The sequence below is a fragment of the Balaenoptera acutorostrata genome, chromosome 15 (assembly GCF_949987535.1).
Source record: "Balaenoptera acutorostrata chromosome 15, mBalAcu1.1, whole genome shotgun sequence".
NCBI lineage: Eukaryota > Metazoa > Chordata > Mammalia > Artiodactyla > Balaenopteridae > Balaenoptera > Balaenoptera acutorostrata.
This window is the reverse complement of record NC_080078.1, coordinates 68446666-68470358: the sequence shown is the minus strand read 5'-3', so window position 1 is coordinate 68470358 and position 23693 is coordinate 68446666. Positions and strand designations below refer to the sequence as shown.

At 51.6% G+C, this 23693-nt stretch overlaps 1 protein-coding gene across 1 annotated transcript in view; it reads left to right on the top strand.

Moving 5' to 3' along the window:
- KIAA1755 (KIAA1755 ortholog) overlaps window positions 1-23234 on the top strand; it is a 31830-nt gene extending 8596 nt beyond the window's left edge. The window contains exons 5-14 of the mRNA XM_007193370.2: window positions 5874-5997; window positions 8540-8633; window positions 9549-9635; window positions 10988-11104; window positions 12825-12923; window positions 13782-13930; window positions 16786-16924; window positions 17999-18121; window positions 18772-18990; window positions 22454-23234. Coding sequence (XP_007193432.2) covers window positions 5874-5997; window positions 8540-8633; window positions 9549-9635; window positions 10988-11104; window positions 12825-12923; window positions 13782-13930; window positions 16786-16924; window positions 17999-18121; window positions 18772-18990; window positions 22454-23155 — 1853 coding nt within the window. The 3' untranslated portion in view covers window positions 23156-23234. The remainder of the gene's footprint in view (window positions 1-5873; window positions 5998-8539; window positions 8634-9548; window positions 9636-10987; window positions 11105-12824; window positions 12924-13781; window positions 13931-16785; window positions 16925-17998; window positions 18122-18771; window positions 18991-22453) is intronic.
- The last annotated feature ends 459 nt before the right edge of the window (window positions 23235-23693 follow it).

Genomic DNA, 23693 nt, shown 5'->3' with positions numbered 1-23693 from the left:
CCCACCCTCCATCATGTCCCCACTTTCTCCTTCCCAGCGTCCATTACATGGCTCATCGACGTGATCACTTCCTTTTAAACACTCTCATGTCCCTTGCCTTTCTCTTCTGCCTTTGTACTTTCCTGGAGAAATCCCAACCTCAGTTAAATCCAACTCTCTGCCTGCTTTCCCCCCTTGCACCTTTACAGCTGAACAAAGCCAGAAAATCCACATAGCCATACCGACTGGTTGCCCAAACTCAGTGATTCCTGACCACTGGCCTCCAGTGGGTACCACTGGTGCCCATGGATCCTGTTACTCTTCCAGAGTCTTGAAAGGTGCCCCCACTGTCCTTTCTGAATGAAGATTTCACACCTGCTCCCTCCTCTGACCTTCACCACCATCTCCCTCAGCCTTACTCTCAGCTGATGACCTTCCTTCTTGTTTCACTGAGCAAGTAGAAGAAATCAAAAGGAGAGTCCACAAACTCCTGCCACCCCATTTAGCTACCTACCTGCATCGGTACCCACCCCCTCAGCATTCTATTCCAGATACAGGGAACAGTCCCTCCACTGGTGCACTGCACCTCCCCACCTACTCAAAGACATCCCTCTGGCAAGATTCTCCTCTCTTCCCTATATAATCACCTTTCCTCCTCTCCATTGGACCATTTCCATCAGCATAAGAGCATGCCCAGCTTGGAATGACCCATTCTACGCCCCTATTCTCATCTTTCTCTTACATCAAAACCCCACATAGGAGTTGTCTGTGCTCTGTATCTCAGTACCTCCTCTCCTCTTATTCTCTCTTCAACTCACTCTAATCAGAGTATTTCCTCCACCTTGACATTGGAGCAGGTCTTTTCAAGGTCACCAATGACTTCCATGTTTCTAGATCCAATGGTCAATTCTCAGTCCTCATCCTCCTTGACCCATCAGCAGCATTTGACACAGATGACTGCTCCCTCCTTACTGAAAGCCCTTCTCAACTTGTCTTTCAGTCTTTACTCTCACCTGGGTTTCTTCCTATTTCACCGGCCACACCTTCTCAGCCTCCTTTGCTGCCGCCTCCTCATCTCTCAACCTGGAAACCTTGGAGGCTCCCCAAAGTTCAGTCCTTGGACCCCTTCTCCTCTCCCCCTAGACTCACCTCCTTGGCGATCTCATCCCATCTCACTGGTGAATATTTGTTTTAAATGTTGTCTCTACACTGATAACCCCCACATTTATTTTTCCAGCCTGGACTCTGCCCACGAACTCCATACTCATCCATCCGTCCGTGTACTTGATGTTTCTACTTAGATGTCTAACAGGCATCTCTAACTTAACATGACCAAAGATGGACTCCTGATTTCACTCCCCCCTGCACCCTTCCCAGGCTTCTAGTCTCTCCTAGAACACTAGATCCTGGAGGACTTTCTCTTACACCCTACATCCAGTTTGTTAGCAAGTCCTGTCAACTCTTCCATCAAATTATATACAGAATTTGATGACTTCACACCACCCAGGGCCAAACCAGCATAGTTGCTTGCCTATTACAGTAGTATCCTCACTGGTCTCTTTGCTTCCATTGGAGTTTCCTTGTAGCTGAAACTACACAGTCCCCAAAGTCTGTGCTCCAAGATCAAGATCTGCTCCAGGCCAGCCCGTGTGAAGCAGGCATCCCAGGCTCCCCATTAGGATCTTTCCCTCACCTCCTTGCCTCCTTTCTTCTCCTCAGGTCCCTTCAGCTCCAAACTTTCCACAAAGATCTGTTCTCAGGAAAGAGACTACTCAACACTAAGGTGTGAATGACTGCTCCCATTCTGAGGGTGGGAGTTACGTATTCATTTCCAATTGTGGTCATAGCAAATTACCAGAAACTCAGTGGCTTTTAAAAACATAAATGTAATATCTTACAGTTCTATAGGTTAGAAAGCCCAGATCTCGCTGGGCTGAGATCGAGGTGTCAGTGGGCTGTGTTCTTTTCTGGACACTCTAGGGGAGAATCCATACCTTGTCTTTTCCAGCTTTTAGAAGCTGCCTACCTTCCTTGGCTTGTGGTCCCTTCCTTCACCTTCACATCCAGCAACAGCACAGCCCTCTGACCCTTCATCTATCTTGATATCTTTCTCTGACTGGCTGAAGCCAGGAAAGGGTCTCTACTTTTAAGGATCATGTGATTAGATTGGGCCCACTTAGATAATCTAGGCCTAGATTATCTCCCCATCTCAAGGTCCTACCTTAGTGACATCTGCAAAGTCCTTTTGCCAGGTAAGCTAGCACATCCACAGGCTCTGGGGATTCCAGAATGGACATCTTTGGAGCCATGAGTCTGCCAACCACAGGCACAGAGCCTCTGGAGAGAGCTTTTCACAAAAAGCCCCTGATGCAGAAGAGAGGGAACAGGGTCCCAGGGGTTGAGACCTCACCCTGAGCTTTCAGTTGCTCTGTACATATCTTTAAAATCTTTGTCTTTAAAATTTCTATACATTATTATAATTCTTATAATTAAGAATGATATTTACACTTTTATATAGAAATATATATTTCAATATTTTAAAAATGCTTTAAATTGCTTGCCAATTAAATTACTAGCATCCCCACCCCCTGCAAGACTTGGAGTGAGTGCTTCAGAAGGTACAACAAGTTTTTCAGTGCCTTTGGGTAACACCACCCACCCACCACCTCCCAACCTGCTGTCTCCATTTCTTCCTGAGATCATAACCCAATGTGAACAGCGCAGCTTCCAGCCAGGCTCTGAGATGCTAATGATGGTATTCCTGGCACCAGCTGTCAGATGAGGGCAGCATCTGGGGCAAAGGGCCCTCCCAGGTGAAAGCAGGTCAGGTGGACAGCTGTCCATCACTCCAGTGCACTCAGCCAGCATCTGTGTGCTCAGCCGGCCCTGGCTGTGTGCAGAGCCCTGTGCCAGGCAGAGCTTGGTGGGGGGACCAGACACTTGAACTGGTCACTGTGTCCCAGTATGGAATGTCCTGAGTGCTTGAACCCTTTGCTACTCAAAGTGTGGTCCGGGGACCAGATACATCAGCATCACGTGGAGCTAGAGAGAGATGAAGAATCTCAGGCTTGCTGGACCACAGCCTGCATTGTAGCAAGATCCCTAGCACACCAAAGTTTGAGAGGCCCTACTCTGACCATTTATTCATTGGTCAATTCCTGACATTGATTATTGGCTCCCGTCCTGTGCTGAGCACTGGCATATAAAGAGTTTGAGCCAGTGAACACCTTTAAGGAGCCCTCAGTCTTGCGGGATCTAAAAGAGGCCTAGGTTTGCTGGGGGAACCTGGGGTGGGAGAAAGGTCTCTACAGAGGGCAGGGAGGATGTCTTCCTGGAGGAGGTGGCATCTCAGCTGGACTTTGAAAGCTGAGGAGAGTTTCACCAGATGGAGAGGGGAGAGGGAAGGGAACCTCTGGCAGAAGGAACAGTGTGAACAAAGGTGGGGAGGTGGGAAAGGGTCAGGCTCATTTACGCCATGACAGATGACTCATTCCAGCTGGGCCATCGGTGACAAGGAGAGACATAGTGCATTAGTCTGCTAGAGCCACCCTAACAAAGTGTCATAGACTGGGGGGCTTAAACAACAGGAATTTATTTTCTCTCAGTTCTGGAGGCTAGAGGTCCAAGATCAAAGTGTTGGCAGGGCTGGTTTCTTCTGAGCCTCTCTCCTTGGCTTGTAGATGGTCATCTTCTCCCTGTGTCCTCACATGGTCTTCCCAATGTGTGTCTGTGTCCAAATTTCCTCTTCTTACAAGGACACCAGTCAGATTAGGGCCCACCCTAATGGCCTCATTTTAACGTAATCACCTCTTTAAAGACCTTATCTCCAAATGCAGTCACATTTTGAGGTATTAGGGGGTTAAGACTTAGACATATGAATTTGGGGGGAGAGGACACAATTCAGATCATAACCCAAAGTATATGAAATGAGGCTGGAAGAGTGTGCAGATCCTGGGGAGACTTAAGTGCCAGGTTGAGAAATTTGTGCTTTCTGCATGAGGCCATGAGGAGCCATGGAAGGTTCTAGAGCAGGGGAGTAGCACCACTGGAGCTGTGATTGAGCTCCAATACAGCAGACAAAAGCTCATCTCTCGGTGTGGTCCAGGGTCAAGGGCTGAATCAGGCATGACCCCCACCTTAACTGGCAAGTTGGGTACTGTGGCAGATGGGGAAGCTGCTTCCTCTCTCCAGGCCTCAGTCTCCTCATCAATAAAATGGGCTCAGGGACATAAAGTAGCATTTCCTGACCTGAGGGACCCAATGGCTCTGAGAGGATTTCAGAGGGATATGTACAAACATCTCTAACTTTGCAAGTTATGTAATTTTTTTCATGATTTAATTATTTTACTTTTTAAAAACTTTCTTTTATGATTAATTTCAAACATTGAGAAAAGTAGAGACTATACAATAATGAAACCCACATACCCATTACTCAGATTTAATAAATCTTAACATTTTGGCATGTTTCATCTTTTTTTTTTCTGAAGTATTTTAAGTAAATTACAGATCTTCATATTTTACCTGTAAATATTTTAATGCGCATCTCTTAACTACAAGGACATTTTCCCTAATAACCACAATGTCATTAAGCACACCTAAAAAAATTAAAAATAATTCCTAATACTACTCAATACCCAGCTCATATTCAAATTTCTCATATTGTCCCCAACAAAATGTTTTCCTTTTGGAATTTAGTATAAATGAATATTAGGAAAAATCAAACCCATGATATCAAGAGGATATAAAAATATATATATACATATATATGCACATATATGTACAAATATATATATTTGTATGTATATACAAATGTATATATTAAGGTATATATTTTTGCATAAAATGTATATACAAATGTAGATTTTTAAATTTTTTAATTAAAAAAATTTCAAACATATGTGAAAGGAAGAATGCTCTAGATGGTTGCACCCCTGTGTAAGGGAGCACTTGTGAAGGTGGTTAAGTTTGTCCAAGGCTTCATGAGCTACAAAGGGTCTCACACACTTATACACTGTGGAGGGTTGTACCCGCATGCAGTAGATCTTGCTCATTGCAGGGCGGCCTTGAATGAGTTGACTCTGGGGGGCAGGGCTCCGAGCCCAGGGTGCAGGACAGACTCAGTTTCCAGAGGCCTGGGACTCTTTCCCCCTGTACTTCCCCTTCCCCGCAGCATAGACAGGCTGTGCTGACCCCCTGGGACTCAGACTCTTGACCCCTGTGGGGAGCACGGGGCACCCTGTCCTGATTCCTGGAACAGGAAATAGTCGGTGGAGAACTCATGGCTGGAAGTCAGCAAGAATAAATAGTGAGCTGGCAGCCATGGGCTGCACACTCACCACACGGGGGGCTGAGATGAGGACAGAAATGATGATTGTTATAACGACTGCTGTTTATCAGGCCCTTGCCCTGTGTCAAGTGCTTCTCAGGAATTGTTTCATTTAGTCTTCAAAATACCTTCATAAGTTCAGTATTGTATTCTCCCCACTTAACAGATGATGAAACTGAGACTCAGAGACACACTGACTTGCCTAAGGACACACAGCAAGTCAGTGTGTCCCTTAAACATGGGTTTAAGCTGGGACTTAAACCCATGTCTGTGTGACCCCAAAGCTCATTCCATGAGCTTCGTTTCCCAGGTTGCCCAGTACAGAGGGTGCCCAGAGGAGGGTGAGGCTGCCTCTGCTTGGAGGAGTGTTTCAGGGATGACTTTTCTGAGGAAGTGGCTTTTGAGCTGGGTCTTGAGGGATGAATAAGAGTTCAGAGTTCACAGGGGTAGGAGAGAAAGGGTATTCCAGGCAGAGGGACCGGTACAGGCAAAGGCTTGGAGGCCACAGAGCAGGTTCCCGTAGAGGGGGCTCCACCAGAATTCTCAATGTGTGTGCTTTCTCCTGTAGGAGGTCGGGACAGGGCAGGGCGGCCCCTGCTTCTGGTGTCAACCACCAAGGGGCCCTGGGAGGCACCATGGTGCACGGCCTCAGAGGTCACCAAGCTGTTCTCCTACCTGTGCACCATCCCCAGGTAAGGGGCTGGGCCAGCCTGACCACCCCATCCCCCCTCGACTTCTCAGCCCAGAGCCCAGCACCAGGTAGCAGATGGAGGGATCCTTCCATCCAGTCATCTGTTTCCAGAGCTGGTCCGGAGCCAGCTGGGACCAGGGGGGAAAGCAGGACAGACTTGGTGCCTGCCATCAGGGCGTTCACAGGCTGGTGGGGGAGGTGGATGGTGTGCAAGAAACAGACATGGACAAGCAGCTCTCAGGGGTGTTAATGTGGTGAAGAAAACAGGGATGTTGTAGATCAGTGGTTCTCAAACTCAACAGGCATCAGAATCATCCAGAGGTCTGTAAAAACAGATGGCTGGGCCCTACCCCCAGAGTTTCTGATTCGCTAAGTCTGGATAAGGACTGAGAACATCTACTTCTAACAAGTTTCCTGGTGATGCTGATGCTGCTGGGCTGAGGACACATTTTGAGAGCCACTGTTGTAGAGTGAGAAGGGGGTGGGGGGCAGCTAATTTCAACTGAGAAATCAGGGAAGGCTTCTCTGAGGAGGTGATAATTGAGCTGGCATATGAATTATAAATATTTGTTGAACAAATGAAGGAAAAGATGAATGGGTGAATGAATGAATAAGTGAGAGAGTAAAAGAATGAATGAGTGATGAGTGACCAGGCTGATTTCTAACACCTCCCCTTCCCTCCACACCCCCCATTCAGACTTCATGTTGGACTGGCTGGGGAAGAGGCACCATCTTTCCTCTGAGTCCCAGCCCCCAGCCAGAGCAGTCTCAGAGGTGGTGTTTGCTTGGGACTGTGGCTATAGATCCCAACCTAGAGGTTCTGCTGCTGGGGTAGGGGGTGGAGGGACTGATGGAACTCTTTGGAACCTTCTCCACCCCACAGGAGCCATCACCACCACCTGCTGGCCACTGAGATTTTTCTTCTTGTCCAAAGTGAAGTGGCTTTTCTGGTCTGAGGAGGAGATGGAAACCCCCATTCTGTGCTAACTGGCATGGTAGACAGAATGCTGGAATCCCACCAACTTGCTGTGTTACCTGTAGGTGGTAACCTCCCCTCTCTGAGGCTTCCCTGAAAAAGGGGGATGACTAAGTGGGCTCTGAGGACCAAGCATGGTCACAAGAGGTGGGGGTGAGGTGCAGTGTGAACTATGCATAGGGTTCTCATACGCTGGGCTGGCTTCTCCACTCCATTGCTGGGCACCTGTCCTGGGCCAGGCTTCATGCTGGGCCATGCTAGGGACCCAGATACTCCTATATTGGGCCTTGACCTCTACGGGCATCCAGGCTGGTAGTGGAGGCAGGTGTAGAAATAAGCCTCTCTCCCAGCATGGGCATAGCTAGAGGCAGGCGAGGTGTGGGGCACGAAGTCAGAGCCCTGGCCTCACCTCCGAGAGCCTCCTCTCACTGTCTGCTATGCCACCGCCGTGTACCTCAGTTTCCCCCCTAGGATAGTGATGACAGCAGACATTGACATGCCTGTTACTCTGCGCGGCCCCTGAGTAATGAATTTACAGTAATGAATCCGTCAGTCCTCAGCACAGCCCCCTGAAGCCCGCACGATTATTATCCCCCCAGAGAGGTGAAACAGCATGCCCGGTTGACTGCCATAGCTCCACTCCCCCCACTGGCCACCTCTGGTTTCGTCTATGAATGGGGTGCTTGTAAGGCTTGAGGGCGGTTGGGGGTTATTTTCCCAGTTTGGCTGAATGGTCAGGGCACTTGGAAGCATAGACTCCCTGGCTCCAACCCCAGCCTGCTGGACAGATTTCTTGGGGGATGGAGCGGGGGTGGGGGTGAGGAATTGGTATTTTAACAAGTCCTGCAATTGGGCCACTTTGGAAAATCCTAAGGTAATCACTGAAAAGTGCACTGTGAACCAATGAGGGTGTTTTGGCTGCAAGTAACAAATTCCAATTCAAAATGTCTTACCTGCTAAGGAAATGTATCAGTCTATGTCTCTGCCTTATATCTCTTTGTAAGAACCTTTTAAAGGAGAGAATATCTTTCCCAAAAGCCCCCAGCAAACATCCCCTCACATCTCATTGGCCAGAAAATGTCACATGTTCCCTATCTAACCCAATCATTGGCCAGGGTAATTGGGTCTACTGTGGGCCTCAACCAATCAGAAACCAGCCCCTGGCAGAGGAGGGACATGATTATATGGAGGGAATTGGATTCTTGAACAAAGTGAACCTTCTGACCACACAAAAGGGGTGGATGAAGGTTAGGTGACTCCTACTGCAACTGGGATAGTAGCTTATAGTTCATGATTATTAGGGTGTAAGAGAGAGCTGTGTGAGGTACTGTGGGAGCACTGAAGAGGGAATAACAGACTCTGCCTAGAGAAGAATCATGGAGGGCTTCCTGGAAGTGGTGTGTGTCAGGGGCACAGGGAGGCACTGGAACTTTGTCCCATGGGATGAAGAGTTCACCAGTAAATCCAGGCTTCTAGCAGACAGTTTCCCTCAGCTTCCACTAGGTCCTTCCCCCTTGAGGGCCCTAGTTCATCCAGCAAGACTGCCAATTCTGTTTACCACCCACAGGCCTGAAGATAAAACCAAGGGGCTGGCGGTCGTGATTGATGCCAGGAAACAGCCTCCACATCCTGGTCTGGTCAGTGCCTTGCAGGCCACCCAGGTGAGTGGGAGGTGGACAGCCTCAGCCTTGCAAGTCTTGGGAGCACCGGGGGCCTTAGGATATTCACAGATCCTGAGGGGCTCAGAGCTGGGACCAGGAGCCCAGGTAGGGAGTCTTAGCTGCACATAACAGAAACCCCAGCCCAGCCACGCTTAAAGACAAAGGTCATTCGTTGGTTTATCTGACTCGACTGTCCGGGAGTTAAATCCAACTTCAAGTATGGCTTGATTCAGGGGCTCAAATATTGCCACCAAGATCGGGTTTCTATCTCCCTATTTCTGGCCCCATTCTCCTGGGAGAGTGCCATTCTCAGCCAGGTCCCCCTCTTGGTGGCAGTGTGGTTCCCGGCAGCTCTAACTTCATATGGGCTTTCATTTAAGTCCAGTAGGAAAGAGTGATTCTTTTCCCAGAAGTCTCAGCAAAAGTTTCTTTGTGTCTCCTTAGCCCAGGTTCGCTCAGCTGTCCATCCATCAGCCAATCTTTGTGTCAGGGGAATGTGACATGCTGATTGGCTTAGGCTTAGCTCATGCACTGAGAATGGGGGAGGGAAGAGATTGCTAACTCACCAGTATGGGCAGCAGCATAAATGGAAGTTTAGCATATGCTCACCTCATGACCTCCACCCCCTCTTCCTCTTCCTTCTCCCTTTACAGATGGGGAAACTGAGACCCAGAGAGGGTGGGGCACCTGGGAAGTTTGCAGTCCAGCTTGAACCTGCTGTTCTCTTGACTTCCAATGACTCCCAATAAGTCATTGGACTCACCCTCCAAATAAGGATCCGAGCCCTCCATACCACATAAGGGTCCCAGCCATGGGAACCCTCACCCCATCCCTGTGGCCCATTTGCCTACACCTTAGCCGGGAGGCTCAGTGAAAGCCTAGGCAGATCAGCTCTGAAATGATTCTCTCTGACAGGCTCTGGTCCCAACCTCCATCCGTGCTATGCTCTTCCTGGGGGAGCAGGAGGCCGCTCTCCAGCTGGAGGCATTATCTGACATCCAGGTGAGGGGGAGGCAGCATCGGCTGAGGCGGAGGGGAGGTGGGCTGGAGCTGAGCTGGGGTGAAGAATGGCAGAATTCACAAGCTAGGAGAGGCCCTGAAATAATCAAGTGTAGGTCCATTAGATACGAGTCCAGGATGCTACAACTCTTCTGCCCAGCCCCCCATGGCAAGCATTGCCAAATCAGCCCCAGAATTATTTCTCCCTGGCAACCCTAGCAGCTCCCGGTGGGCAGTACCACGTGATTGAGAGCTGCGCACAGCGTGAAACCCACTTGAAAGCTTCATCTTGTCAACCCCTCCCCCCTTCTTCTCAGATGGGGAAACTGAGGTCCAAGGCCACACAGCAAGCTAGAGGGGCCGTTTCCACACCTTACCTGGCTCTTCTTGTATCTCTCTCCCTAGTTTCTCTCAGCATCTCCAACTTATATGCTAAGTTGATTCGGGACTTCACAGGAAAGAGCACTGCAGCTCCCTTTAATCAGTGCCATGCACCACAGTCACGAGAGTGGGCACCCTGCCCTCTGCCCTGTTTCAGGAAATGATTTTAAAGGTCTCCTTCTACCTCCTGGTTAGCAAAGAGGCACATTGTAAACTAGATGTGTACTTTTCAAGCTTTTAGGTGCCTATGAATTTCTTGGGGATTGTCAAAGTGCAGGTTCTGATTAAGTAGTTCTGGATGGGAGCTGGGATTCTGCATTCTAACGTGCTCCTAAGTCATGCTGGTGCTGCTGGTCTGTGGACCACACTTTAAATACCAGACATGAAAAATGGGCTCCAAAACGCCACAGAATTCTCCCCATCCCAAGCTTAGGTATCTGGAGCCATTCATAGCATAAGCCTCAAGCATCACTGCCTGGGAGATGCGGTCACCTAGTCCCTGCTCCATGTCTTAGGGGATACTGTTAGGATTTGGTGACCTTTCTCAACAGCCCCAAGAAGATAGTACCTTGATGGGTCTCCAGAGAACAGTACAATGATTACAAAGAAGTTACATGACATGGGCCAGCTTCAGTCGGTTTGTTTGATTGCCTGGACAACTGAGCTGGGAAAGAGCCCAGCTCAGAAGGAAGGAATTCTGTGATTGATTAATATCTGCCTCGGGCACAGGCTAGGAGAGTGGCAGTACAAATGCTGTTTATTTGCCATTCCTTACCCAGGGTCTGGTTCTCAATTTTGATTTGTCAGAGTTTCCAGAGAAGCTCCCTTGCCCAGACAGCAGCTCTTAAAGCCAGGGCCAGCCTTACCCATGGGAAGTGGAGTGGTGCTAGGACGTGGGTCTGGGCAGGACCTTCTCAGACATCTGTCTCTACACTGAGTCCCCTGGTCCTTCTGACTTGCTTCTTTGTCTGCAGGTAGAGGTGCTGACCTCACTGAAGGCCCTCAGCCACCACGTGGACCCCAGCCAGCTGCCCATGGCCCTGGAAGGCCCCTTCCCCTACTGCCACGGTGAATGGGTGCAATTCTTCCAGGTGCCTACCATTACAGCCTTCACCCCACACCCTCACCCCTTCTGTTTCTCCCTTCACTGTCCTGCCCCATGGATCCACTGAACTTATCAGGTTCAAAGACAGTCATTCAACAAGTGTTTATAATGAGGGTGCAGAGTGGAGTGACTAAGAGCTCAAGCTCTGGGGCCAGAAGGCCTGGGTTTCAATCCCAGCTCTGCTGTGTGACCTTGGGTAAGTTATACACCTTCTCAGAGCCCTCTTCCTCAATGACAAAATGGGGCTGATGTGAGGCTTGAGTTAAGGTGTGTAAAGAGCTTAGAAGAGTGTCTGGCACATGCTAAGAGTGATGCTAGTGTTAACTGCAAATAAATTTACAGACATCTGCTTTGTGGACACACAGAACTCGGGGAGCTTGGGGTCTGGTGAGGGAGGCAGATGTGCTCCCTCCTGTAAGAGGGAGGAAGTAAGGAAACTTCCAGGGCTGGGCTCCTTTCCTGTGTGACCTCAATCCTTCCTCACCGCAACCCTGCGAGGGGGCACCTCATGCCCAATTTAACACGTGAGGATGCATAGGATGGGCACAACTTCCACGGCCACACACAGGAGCTTATGGGCTTAAACCGCACCAGGACCAGTGCCCGTAGTTGCCCGCCCAGGGCTTTCTCTAGACCAGGGCAGCTCGACTTCAGCACTGTTCACATTTGGGATCAGATAATTCTTTTCTGGGGGGCGTTGTTTGTGCACTTTCATGTGATTAGCACCATCCTTGGCCCCTACCCACTCTGACAATAGCATCCTCCAAATTATGACAACCAAAAGTGTCTCCAGACATTGCCAAATGTCCCCTGGGGTACGAAACCATCACCCACGGAGAACCACTGGTCTATTGCCTAACGTGGCTGTTTGCTTATTTGCTTTTGGCCTGGTGCTATTCTTCTTAAGATTGGGTCTATTTTTGAATAGACCCTGTGTTCAAAATTCAAATGGTACAAAAGGGTATATACTGAAAAAAATCTCTTTTCCTATTTGTCCCACAGGCCCCCAGTTCCCCTCTCCAGAGGCCTCCAATTAATCCAGGGGCTTTTGAACTATATTTTTGCTTTAAAACCTTCCCTTTAAATGAAATCTTACCTATAGAGCCAGCATATAAAACTGATAATGAGGATGAGTATCGGTGCTATTCTAAGTGCCTGGCACAAATAAACCCATTTAGTCCTCCCACAAACCTCTAAGGCAGGAAATGGGGAAATGATCCCATTTTACAGAAGAGGAAGTAGAGGCACAGAGAGGTTAAGAAACTTGCCCAAGGCCTCAGAGCTAGTAAGTGGTGGAGCTGGGCTGAAGTGGGACCCGGAGAGGATGTCCTCTACCCCTGCCCTCTCACCCCCTCCTACCATTCCCTCTCCCACAGGCCTGGGAGTAGGTCAGGCCTGTCTTCTCTCTTTTTCTCTCTCATTCCCAGCATGAGTGGTTCTCAAACTGTGGTCCCTGGGCCAGCAGCATCAGCGTCACCTGGGAACCTGTTAGAAATGCACACTCTCAGGACCCACCCCAGAGAAACTAAACCAGAAACTCAGGAGAAAGGCTCAGCAGCCTGCTTTTTAATTGACTTTCCAGGTGATTCTGATGCAGCTAAAGTTTGAGAACCACCACCCCGCGTGTCCTCCTGGTGGGAAGAGGGGAGAGGCACCCTCTTCACTGGCCCAGGCTAACATCCCCACTCTGGCCTCCTTTCCTGCAGAAGCTGGACCCTTTCCTTGCTGACCTCCGCCAGGCCTCCTCGCTGCTAAAGGCTTCCATCAAGGAGTTTGAGAAGGGTGACCCCCCTGGAGGGGTGCAGGTGAGACAAGAGCCTGAGGTGGGGAAACCACACCACATCCCTTATTTCATGGACCAAGGGCTCAGCGAAGGGGCTCTGTTTTCATTCATTCATTCAACCGATATTTACTGGACAGTCACCATGTGTCACGGCCTGGAGACCCAGCCTGGGGCAAATCGACTTGTCCCTGCCCTCATGGGGCTCATGGTACAGTGCGAGAGGTCATAATTTAAAAACTAAACAGAAATGGACATGTCATTACAAGTGATGCTGAATGCTGTGAAAGTAAGATTGAGAAAAATGGGAAAGGAGGGTATAGAAGTTGAGCCTTGGAGGATGAGACGGAGCAATGGAACTTGGTCTGTGCTTGGTCTGTTCAGGAAGAGCAAGGAGGCCAGTGTGAAACAGAGTGGGGGAGGGGAGGATAGAACGAGAGGATCTTCTGGATCCACGGGGCTGTATCAGGGAGGAGTTGGGTTGGGATTTGATTCTAAATGGGCAGAGAAGCCGCTGGAGAGTTCTAAGCAGCGGCACTGGGATGATCAGATTGGCAGTTTGAGATCCATCCGGTTGTCGTTCAGAGAACAGACTGCAGGAGGAGCCAGAGTGCCGCAGAGAGATCAGTGAAGAGGCTGGGATGGGCGTCCCAGCAAGAGATGATGGTGCTTGGACCAGTGAGGTTGCCACAGTGATGAGAGGAAGCTCGGCTTGAGGAGATGTTTTAGAGATGGAAAGGAGAGACTTTCTGTAGAACCTTGAATGCCAAACTGGGGGAGTCAGGCCCAGTCAACCACTCATGTGATTGGGGTGTGGGGAGCCCTGGAAGGTTATAGAAGGAAAGTGGGGATTGAGCCTCAGGCTACCTCCCTACCCTGGCAGGAGGCCTCCAGGTGTCTGAGCAAGTCCAAGGAGCTGATGGAGGCTGTGCTCAGGGACCCAGGCCTGTTGGGCCTCCAGCGGGAAGGCGGAGCCACCCTGGCCAGGCTGCGACAGGAAGGCAGCAGGCTGAACTTCAACCCGGACGTCAGGTACGGACACCGGGCTTTTCCTTCCCCACCCCATCCTGTTCCCCAGGCTGGGACTCGGAGCTGGGGTCACTTCGCTGAGGGGACACATAGGGTGGGCTCTGAAGATGCCCAGGATGGGGTGTTTGCCAGGCCCACATCCTGGGCTGAGGCCTGATCACGGGCCCCCAGCCTATACCTTGACAAGTCCCTTCTCCACTGCCCCTCCTCAGCCCAGGCATCAGAGGACAGCACCCCCATTTCTGGTCACCGTCATGGACCAAGGACGCTCTCTGACCCAGACACTGGGCTGAGCCCCTTTAAGAGCCCACCTCTTATTCCTCAAAAGACCATGTGAGGCTCACATCCTCCTATTTGGCTGATGGACACCTGAGGCTAAGCGAAGGGAAGTAACAGCCAGACCAGCTGAGCACAAACCCCTGCACTGCCCTACCCTTCGTGGCAGGGGCCAGGGGAACCTCGTGGTGGGCCAGGGTCACAGAACCACAGAGCAAGAAATACACATTCCTAGAAAGAACCAATTTTCTTAAATTTAGGGGTGGGGTAGAGGAGGGGTGCAAATCAGTAATTAAATCAGCCGGTAGTTGTATGTATTTTATCTCTGTTAGAATGAGCACAATTACAAAGTTTGCATAAGCTTCCAAGAACATTTTATTTATTTGAGCTCCTCCTCCTCCTCCTCCTCCTCCCAATAGCACTTAGTATGAACACAGCATCGTTCTGAGGGCTTTAAGAATATTAACGTGGTTAATTCCCACCCACAAAGGGGATCCTAGTATTACCCTCATTTTACAGTGGAGGAGCCTGAGGTTGAGAGAGAGGTTAAGTGACTTGCCCAGGGCCACACAGCTGGGATGTGGTGGGGCTGAGACTTGAACCCAGGCAGCCTAGCCCAGAATCTTGAACACACCACCCTGAGCCCTGCCCACAGAGAGATTCATGCTGATGTGAGCGCTGGGCAGCAGTGGACCCTGGTGCTCGGTGTCCTCACTGCCCAGGCCCCTCCCTGACCCACCGGAGTTCTGCTCAGAGTGTGGCATGGACCTCAGCGCTTTCCAAAGCTCCTCAGGCAAACCCGCCCTCACGCACTGAGTGTCAGTGAGGCACTCACTGTCACAGTGAGTGTCGTCCTCACTGCCCCTCACACAGCCTGGTGGGGCTGGCACTGCCCTTCCCAGCATGCCCCTGCCTCACTGACTGGGCCCCCAAGCCCCTTTGGTCCAACCTAGGCCCCTCCAGACCGTTGGCCACCAGCAGCTCCACCAGGGGGCGCTGTGGTCCCACGTGAGCCACTGCGTGTTTCTTAGGCAGCTCCTGCCTGCCCGCCCATTTCTCCCTCCCTTTGCCAGACAGACTGGCATTTTCCATCCTGTTCACGCACCCCGGGTGCTCACCCCTTCCATGGAAGGGCAGTGACCTGTGAGAAGCTACAGTCAGATAAGGAGGCTTAGGGCAAGGCTCCCACCAGGAAAACGGGCTCTCCTTCCATCTCCTCTTTTTCCTTTTCCTTCTAAAGGACCCCAAGGGCAGAGGAGGGTGGGGTGGGATTTGAGGGGTGTTGGGAAAGCCCTGAGATTCCTCCCTTCACCCAAGTTTCTCCTGAAATCCCATCCTCACCCCCTCATTTATGTCTTGCTGGCTTTGATCATTTTTTTAAATCATGTGCAGAAAAGGCCGTGGACTGAGTTCCAATTCAGACTGCCATGCTTGTGAGTCAGAACCTCTCTCTGCAGGATCAGTTTTCCTACGTGTAAATGTTTTCCTATCTGTAAAATAGAGGCCAGAGTGGAGAGGTGTGTTACAGCCATTTGTCATCATTACAATAGAAATAACAAGCGCTTTGTAAATAAGTTCATTTGTACCATTTTTTTAGATTCCACATATAAGCAAATGAACTTATTTTCAAAATAGAAATAGAGTCACAGAAGTAGAAAATAAACCTGTGGTTACCAGGGGGAAGGGGGAGGGAGGGATAAATTGGGAGATCAGGCTTAACATATACACACTACTGTATATAAAATAGATAACTAGTAAGAACCTACTCTATAGCACAGGGAACTCTACTCAATACTCTGTAATGGCCTATATGGGAAAAGAATCTAAAAAAGAGTGGATCTATGTATATGTATAACTGATTCACTTTGCTGTACAGCAGAAACTAATGCAACATTGTAAATCAACTATACTCCAATAAAAATTAATTAAAAAAGAAATAACAAGCGCTAACAGCACCGCGGGCCAGGCACTGTGTTAAGTGTTTTGAGTGCGTGAGGGCGGGTTTGCCTGAGGAGCTTTGGAAAGCGCTGAGGTCCATGCCACACTCTGAGCAGGACTCCGGTGGGTCCGGGAGGGGCCTGGGCATTGAGATTTTTAAAGCTCCCAGAGCAGGTTCTAATTGTGTTGCCAGGGTTGAGAGCCAAGGGGTTAGATCATTTAATTCTCACAACCCTCCCTGTGAAATGGGTTCTGTTATCCCCATTTTTTTTATAGCTAAAGAAACGGAGACACAGAAAGGTTGAGAAATTTGCACAAGGTTCTGTTACCGGAAGGTAGCAGGGCTGGGATTTGAACCCAGATCTCTCCAGCTCGGTTCATACCCTCCTGGGGAAAAGGAGGGTCATTTGGTTTCTCGCTGTGTCCTCTGGTCCTCCCAGTCCCACGGAAGGCCAAGGCTGAGGCCCAGAGAGGTGTAGGGACCTGCCCAAGCTCACACAGCAAGTCAGCAGCTGAAATAGCCAGGCCAGGGCCACAGAGCTGGTGGGAGCCAGGGAGGCATGCCTGTGCTGGGCGGGGGTGCTGGGGCTCCAGGGCAGGGGGTCAGCATCTTGGGTTTTCTCTCACACTCCTCGGCCTCCCAGAAGCCATCTGGCCGAAGCTGCTGCCCTGTACAGCCACGTGGATGAACAGCTGCATGTCCTCGTCACTGTGTCCAACCACCTCCTGAGGAGGCTGGAGCTCCGCGTCCACCTGGGCCGCCTGGAAGCTGCTATCCACCAGGTGAGAGAGGAGGAGGAGGCTGGCCCTGGGACGTGAGGTGGGGTGGGTGGCTCCTGCCTGTCCAGGCCCCACCCCAGCCAGGCGCTTTGCTCTGGTATAATGACACCAGGCTGGCACTTCTTGGAGCACATGACAGACACTCCATAGTGCTGGATAGGTGAAGACATAACTCCAGAAGCTGCATTTCTTAAACACCAACTTTGCGCCAAGCCCTGGGCCAGAGCCTTTGTGTCCATCGCCGCTTTCCAACCTCATCCCTTACCAGTGATGTGGGGAAGATGCTAGGATTTCTCCTACTCATCGATAAGGATACTGAGACTGGGAGACATTATGTCATCTGCCCGTAGTCGCACACCTGGGGGTCTGATCCTGGAGCCCACACCTGGAACCACTCTGTCCAACTGTTGATGCCTAGAACCAACGTACCCCTTCAGGCTCTGGGCCGTGGAGCACAGTGTGCCTGGAGCCAGACGGCCTGGTTCCAGTGCTGGCTCTAGCACTTACTAGCGGTGTGACCCTAGACAAGGTATTTAACTATTCAGTGCCTCGGTTTCCTCACCTGTTAAATGGGGGATAATATTAGTGCCTGCCGCACGGGGCTTTGTGAGGATAAAGTGGGTGATGCTCTTTTAAGACACCCCAGAATACGAAGAAGACTTCTGCTCATGGGATCGAGAGCCATCTTACCCCCTCTGTCCTTCCTTGAATCCTCACGTCTACCCCATTTTGCCACTGAACAAACTGAAGCCCAGAAAGGGGAAGTGACTTGTGCAGTTCACACAGGGAGTTCATGGCAGGTCCGTGCACCTTCCTCTGGCGCTGTTTGGATGCCCCCAGGGACGGGGACCCCTTTGGATACTTGAAGAACATGACGGTGTGACCCCCACCCCACCCCCACCCCAAGCTGCCTCCTCTCCTCCCCAGAATTGGGAGGGTTTCAGTCCAGGCCGGTGGCATAGGCCCAGCCCCCAGATGACTGAGGACAAGACTTCAGCTTCCCAGGAAGGCAACGAACTGGCCTAAGGATGTCTCCTCAGCAACCCCTCATGTCCATACCTCCCTCCCCTGCCCCAGGTCAGCAACTGGATGGAGCAGGAAGGAAGCCAGTGCCTGCAAGTGCTGACCCCCAAGGACGGAAGCTTGGAGACAGTGGAGAAAGCCCACGCAGAGTTTGAGGACTTCTTCCTTCAGGCTGCGGTGTGTTTCTAAAACTGAGGGGTGGGGGTGGGAGCAGATAGAGAGGGCAGGAGACGGGGGTGGCACTGCTGGGGAAAAGTTGTGGAGGTGGGAAAGTGCAAGAAAGCTTCCCAAGACACTGAGGAAAGCAACTTGGATCACAAAGCATTCAGCTTAGATATTGTCTCCTCCAGGAAGCCTTCCCTGACTACCAAGTCCAAAGGTGACACATCTCAGAATGCCTGGAGGGTTTCTTAAAATACACATTCCAGGGTCCTACCCTAGCCCTACTGAGTCAGCCTCAGAGAGCTGGGGTGGGGGGAGAGAATCTGCATCCTTGATGTGCTGGGCCCTAGGGCACAGGATGATTCAGCCTCGTTTCAGCCCTCGGGGAACTTCCAGGCCAGTGGAGGGCAGAGACAAGATGGGGGGCTGGGGGCAACAGGAAAATAGCCAGAAAGGGAGAACTGTGGGGACACAGATGAGGAGCCTGTAACCCAGACTCTGGGGTTAGAGAATTTTGCCAGAAGAGGGTGACGCTAAGCAGAATCCCAGCAGGCAAAGTAAACCCTGGGTTCCCATTTTATAGATGAGGAAACTGAGGCTCAGGAAGTCTCGTAACCCGGTAGTAAGGCTGGAGCTGAGTAGACACCCCTCCCCTCCCTGCTCAGGCCCAGTACCGCCGTGGCCTGGAGCTGTGCAAGCAGGCGGCCCAGCTGGGAGCTGCAGCCAGGGCCAGGGAGGCGGGAGGAACAGAGCTCCCGGAGCTGGCAGGCTTCACCTTCACCCAGCGGGCCTTCCAGGCTAAGCTGACCCACTTCTACATGGCAGCCGAGCGGCAACGCACAGACCTGGAGACGCTGCTCCACCTCCACCACTTCTGCAAGAAGGTGAGCCTGGCGGCCCACCTGCATAGACTCCCCCCCGCCAACACCTAGGACGTAGGGTGGAGGCAAGGAGCAGCCTAGACACAGCACTAGGCTCTTTTCATTCCATAGTCCCGTGAGGAGGAAAACGCATTACCTGCATTTTCCAGAAGGGAAACAAGGTTTGCAAGGTTAAGTTACCCTCCTTAAACCAGGTCTGGCTAATCCCTGACCCCAGCTTGTCCCACTACACAGGCAGTCTCCCAGTGACCCAGATATCACCTCTCAAAGGAAATCACCTGCTTCTTAAACGCTGGGATTAGGGGTAGGATCCTGGGGATTTCTGAGAATCTGATCAAAGCCATAGACTTTCCCTCCACATGTAGACCTCTGCAGGCAACTTCACAGGGTCAGGACCAGGCTCAGAACCTTGATCTCGTCCCACCCCTCTATTGCAGTGTTAGGGAAACAGGATCAGAGAAGTGCCATCACTTAGCCAAGGTCACACAGCAAGCCATGGCACCATTCTTGTGCTCTTTCCCATGCCCCACCTTGCCCTGCACAGATGGGTTGGAGGGGGACACTGGGGAAGGAAGGAGGGGACAGTTGGCTGAGGGTGGGCCCAGAGGCTGCTCTGAGCATCCTCAGAACAGAGGCCTCAGTCCTAACCAGGAACCCAGTGTTTGGCCAGGAGGGAGGAGGAGGGGGTAGGGCTACTGGGGCAAGGGTCGGGGGCATGGGCAGAGGTGAGTTAGGAAGCAAGAATAACTCCATTACTTTGCATCTGTCATCTCTTGGAACCCAATGTGGCAAGGTTGACCAGCTCCATTGTACAGATGAGGAAACTGAGGGCCCAGAGAGGGGCAGTACCTTGCCCAAGGCCACACAGCTAGAGAAAAGAAGAGCTGGAATTTGAACCCAGATGTGTCCATGTGCTATGTTCTTCTCCAAAGGGGAGGGAAATGACAAGCAGTTCTTGTGTCCAAGCAGACGTGATGACGATGGTGATGAGGGTTAGATGACTATTATGGGGTAGCCCACATTATTGACTGTGTTCTCCACGCCAGACCCTCCTAAAGCACTTTGCAAACCTTGCCCGATTTAATTCTCATCATATCTTTGTGAGGGAAGGGCACCAACATTGTTTCCATTTTACAGATGAGGAAACTAAGGTCCAAAGAGGAAAGTGGCTTTCTCAACATCCCCTAGCCGGGTTGGTCAAGCAGGATTTGACTTCAGAGCCCCCGCCCCTCCTAAATCCATTTAGCCAAATCCTTCATTTTTCCGATGGGGAAACTGAGGCCTGGGGGAGCAAGGGAGCAGCCTGAGAGAGCTGTAACCCAGATGAGACAAGAACCCACACCTCTGGCCTGGGCCCAGTGCCCTCAGCTGCCCCTCGCACTGGCCACTGAGGATGGAGCATGGGAAGAGCCTGACCCCAGCCTCCCAGCTGTCAGGCCAGCCCAGCACACAGGGCACCAAGAACGCAGATGCTTCGGGGCCAGCGGGAGGGACTTGGTCAACTCACACCTGGGGCACTGGGAGGACAGGCCACTCTCTGTCTCCCTCAGGCAAGGGAGGTAGATGTGGGCAGAGGCAGCGAAGGGATCCCCCACGCCCAGCTGTTCAGAAGTTAGAGAGTGAGACAACAGCAGGATCTGAGACTTAGAGTCAGGACTACACCTGCATGGGCTCTGTGATCTCAACAGTGGCCTTCACTGCTCTGGGCCTCAGCTCCTTGTCAAGAATAATGATGATAATAATAATAACCAATGCTTACGTACGGAGTTCTTATTGTCTGCAGGCCCTGTTCTAGTCATTTCACATATGGTTTTATTGTCACACCAACCCTGTGAGGCAGGAAACACAGAGAAATCAAGTCACTCACCCAGGGTCACACAGCTAGGAAGTGGCGTAGTTGAGATTCGAACCCAGGTCATCTGGCTCTAGTGCAGAGAAGTGAGAATTAAATTAAACATAAGTAACCCCTCCCCCTGCCCCTAATAATTCCAGATTTGAGCCCCGACTTTGCTCAAATCTGGAATTATTATTTTTAACACCGATATTATTATTATCATTAGTAGTAGTGGTAGGAGTAATGCCTCATGGATTAAGGGGATCTGGAAGCTTCTCTCCCTTGTTTACTAATTTTAGCTGATTTCAGCCCCATCGGCCTTTCCTGGAGAAAGCAAACTGGCTCCAGCACTGAGGCCTTTGCACTGGCTGTTCCCTCAGCCTGGAAAGCTCTTCCCCTCGACAGCCCCTTCTCCTCTCTGGCCCTGAATTTTAATCTGCAAAACAAGGGGTGGGGCAAGATGATTTCCGAGGTGTTCTCCACCTCTGTCCAGCTTGGCCTGGAATATCTGGTCCCAGACAGACAGACAGACAGACAGGACGGCTCAGCGCTGGGCTCAGCCCCAGCTGGAGAGCAGGCATGCGGCAGCTTTGGCACTAAATAATAATAACACGATTGTGTCGCTAACGGAGACTTATGGAGCCCTTTCCCAGCCATGAGCTCAGTGTGCTTCTGCAAATATGAAGCCATTTATCTAAAGACAAGTTCCCTTAATCCGCAGAAAGATGGTTTCCTCGGAGAAAATGTTTCTCCAATCCCCACCATCTAACAGCTTGCTGTTGGCTTCTAAATTAATGGAGAGAAAGATTATGTTTTTCACGAGCTGCTGGGAACATGTTGGCTCCTTTGCAGCCTGCAGACATTCTGTGGGTGAAGTGGGGACAGGCAGGATCCTAAAATGCGGCAGAGGCCCGGCCCGAGTGAGGGGGTCTCCGGGCCTGGGCTGGCTGACAGTCTCACTGTGTGACTGCAAGGGCAGGGCCCTGCCTGGGCCAGTTTCTCCTGTGCAAGGAGGTGCTTGGAAGATACCCTCTTGAGGGCTGGACAGAGCTGAGTTTGAATCCCAGCTCCTCCCTGACTTGCAGCGTGACCTGGGACAAGTGATTTCACGTGTGTGAGCCTCAGTTTCCTCCTCTGTGAAATGGGCTGCTGGTTCAGCGTGATCCTACATGAGATGCACAGAGTCAGTGTTCAATAAATATTAGCCAGACTCCTCCCTCAGCACCACTTATGAGGGGTTCATACAATCTGAGAATCCAAATTTTCAGCACTCAAATTTTCATGATTATGTATCACAACCTCTACTTTACTGAGGGGGAAACTGAGCCCCAGAGAGGGGTGAGTCCTTGCTGGCCCCTAAGTCTGTAAGGCTGTGCCTGAAGATCCCAAGGGTGCTGGGGACTGTTTCCCGGTGGGTAACGGAGGGTGGTGTTCCCTGGGGAAGAAAGGGAAATATTGTCGTCATCAGCAGTGGAGAAAATCACAGCTGTGCTAAGAGAGGCCCTAACACTGATTGGACATTTTTGTATTAATTCAGTCTAGCTATATTTATTCTTTAAGCCTCCTCTTGGCTCAGAGAGGCATATCCCTGCCCTCATGGAACCCCCATCTCCCTCTCTTCTTGTCTCCCAGATGACGTGGTTCCACATGGACTGCCAGGACCTGATGGCCCAGCTCAGGCTGGGCAAGGCCCAAAGGGCCAGCCCTGGGGACCAGCGCCGCCTCCACCGCTACCTGCAGCGCCTGGCATCGGAGTTCCCTGCTGAGAAGCTCACGGCCATGCGGCTGCAGGTGGCCTCTCTGAGCTGGGAGGCCCTGGGCCAGGACCTGTGGGAGGAGGCCCGGGAGAGGCACGAGGAGATCCAGACCCTCCTGAAGAAGGCACTGGCCCACTGTCCATGCCCGGCAGGTCCCCCTTCCCACCCGGCGGGCCGGGAACTCAGAGGGGCGGCCGCCAAGGGCCAGGGCCTGAATGGAGAAGTCACTTACAAGGGAAGACGGGACCTGCCCCTCCAGGACTCACTGGGTCTGGATCGTTCGCCAAAATCCTGTTGGCCTCCTTGGGCCCCCAGACGCGTACAGAACAGAAATTTCCAAGCAGCCCGTCCACCCCAGGAAGCTGGCCAGGCTTTTGAGGCTGATGAAGGCAGAAGCCCGCATGGGCCCCTGGATCCTGCCCCTGAGCGTTTTCTTGCCACCCTCTTCTCCTGGCAGCGGCTCCCCAGGCAGAGTCAGATCCCCCGGCCCACTGGGGGCAGCTTCTCCTCAGAGGGGACAGACTCACAGACGTCTCTGGAGGACTCACCCCACACAAGTCCCCGTGCATCCCTCTAGCTGGGAGTTCCCGTCCGTCACACCAGGCTCCGGCAGGGATGGGTATGGCTCGGGTGGGGCCCAGCTAAAGACAGAGCTGGGGAGCCCTGGACCATCCGTCAGGACGTGGCTACTGAGTTTGGCCCGTGCTCGGTGGACAAGAACGCACGCCTGCTCCCGGCCCCAGGAAGCTCTGGGAAGACGTGACTCACACATCCAGAATAGTGAGAGTGGAGGGCAGGGCAGGACGCAGAAGAGCGTGAGATTGGCTCCAAAACCCTGCAGTCTCATCGTGGAAAGAGCTGTTGGTACCGATCCTTCCAGATGCCCACCTGGGCATCCGACTTAGGCAGGCCAGATGCCCACCTGGGGTTCAGGGGTATGTAAGCTTCCCCTTGGGGCACAAGGGGCAAAGTTGCCCTCATAATAGAACCCAGGGTAGGGAGATTGGGGGAGTGGCTTCTTGTCTTAGGGTCCTACGAAACAGATCCCACAAGGATTCGAGTGCGCATTTATTTGGCAGTGATCCCAGGAAACACTGGCGGAGGAGCAGGGGAGC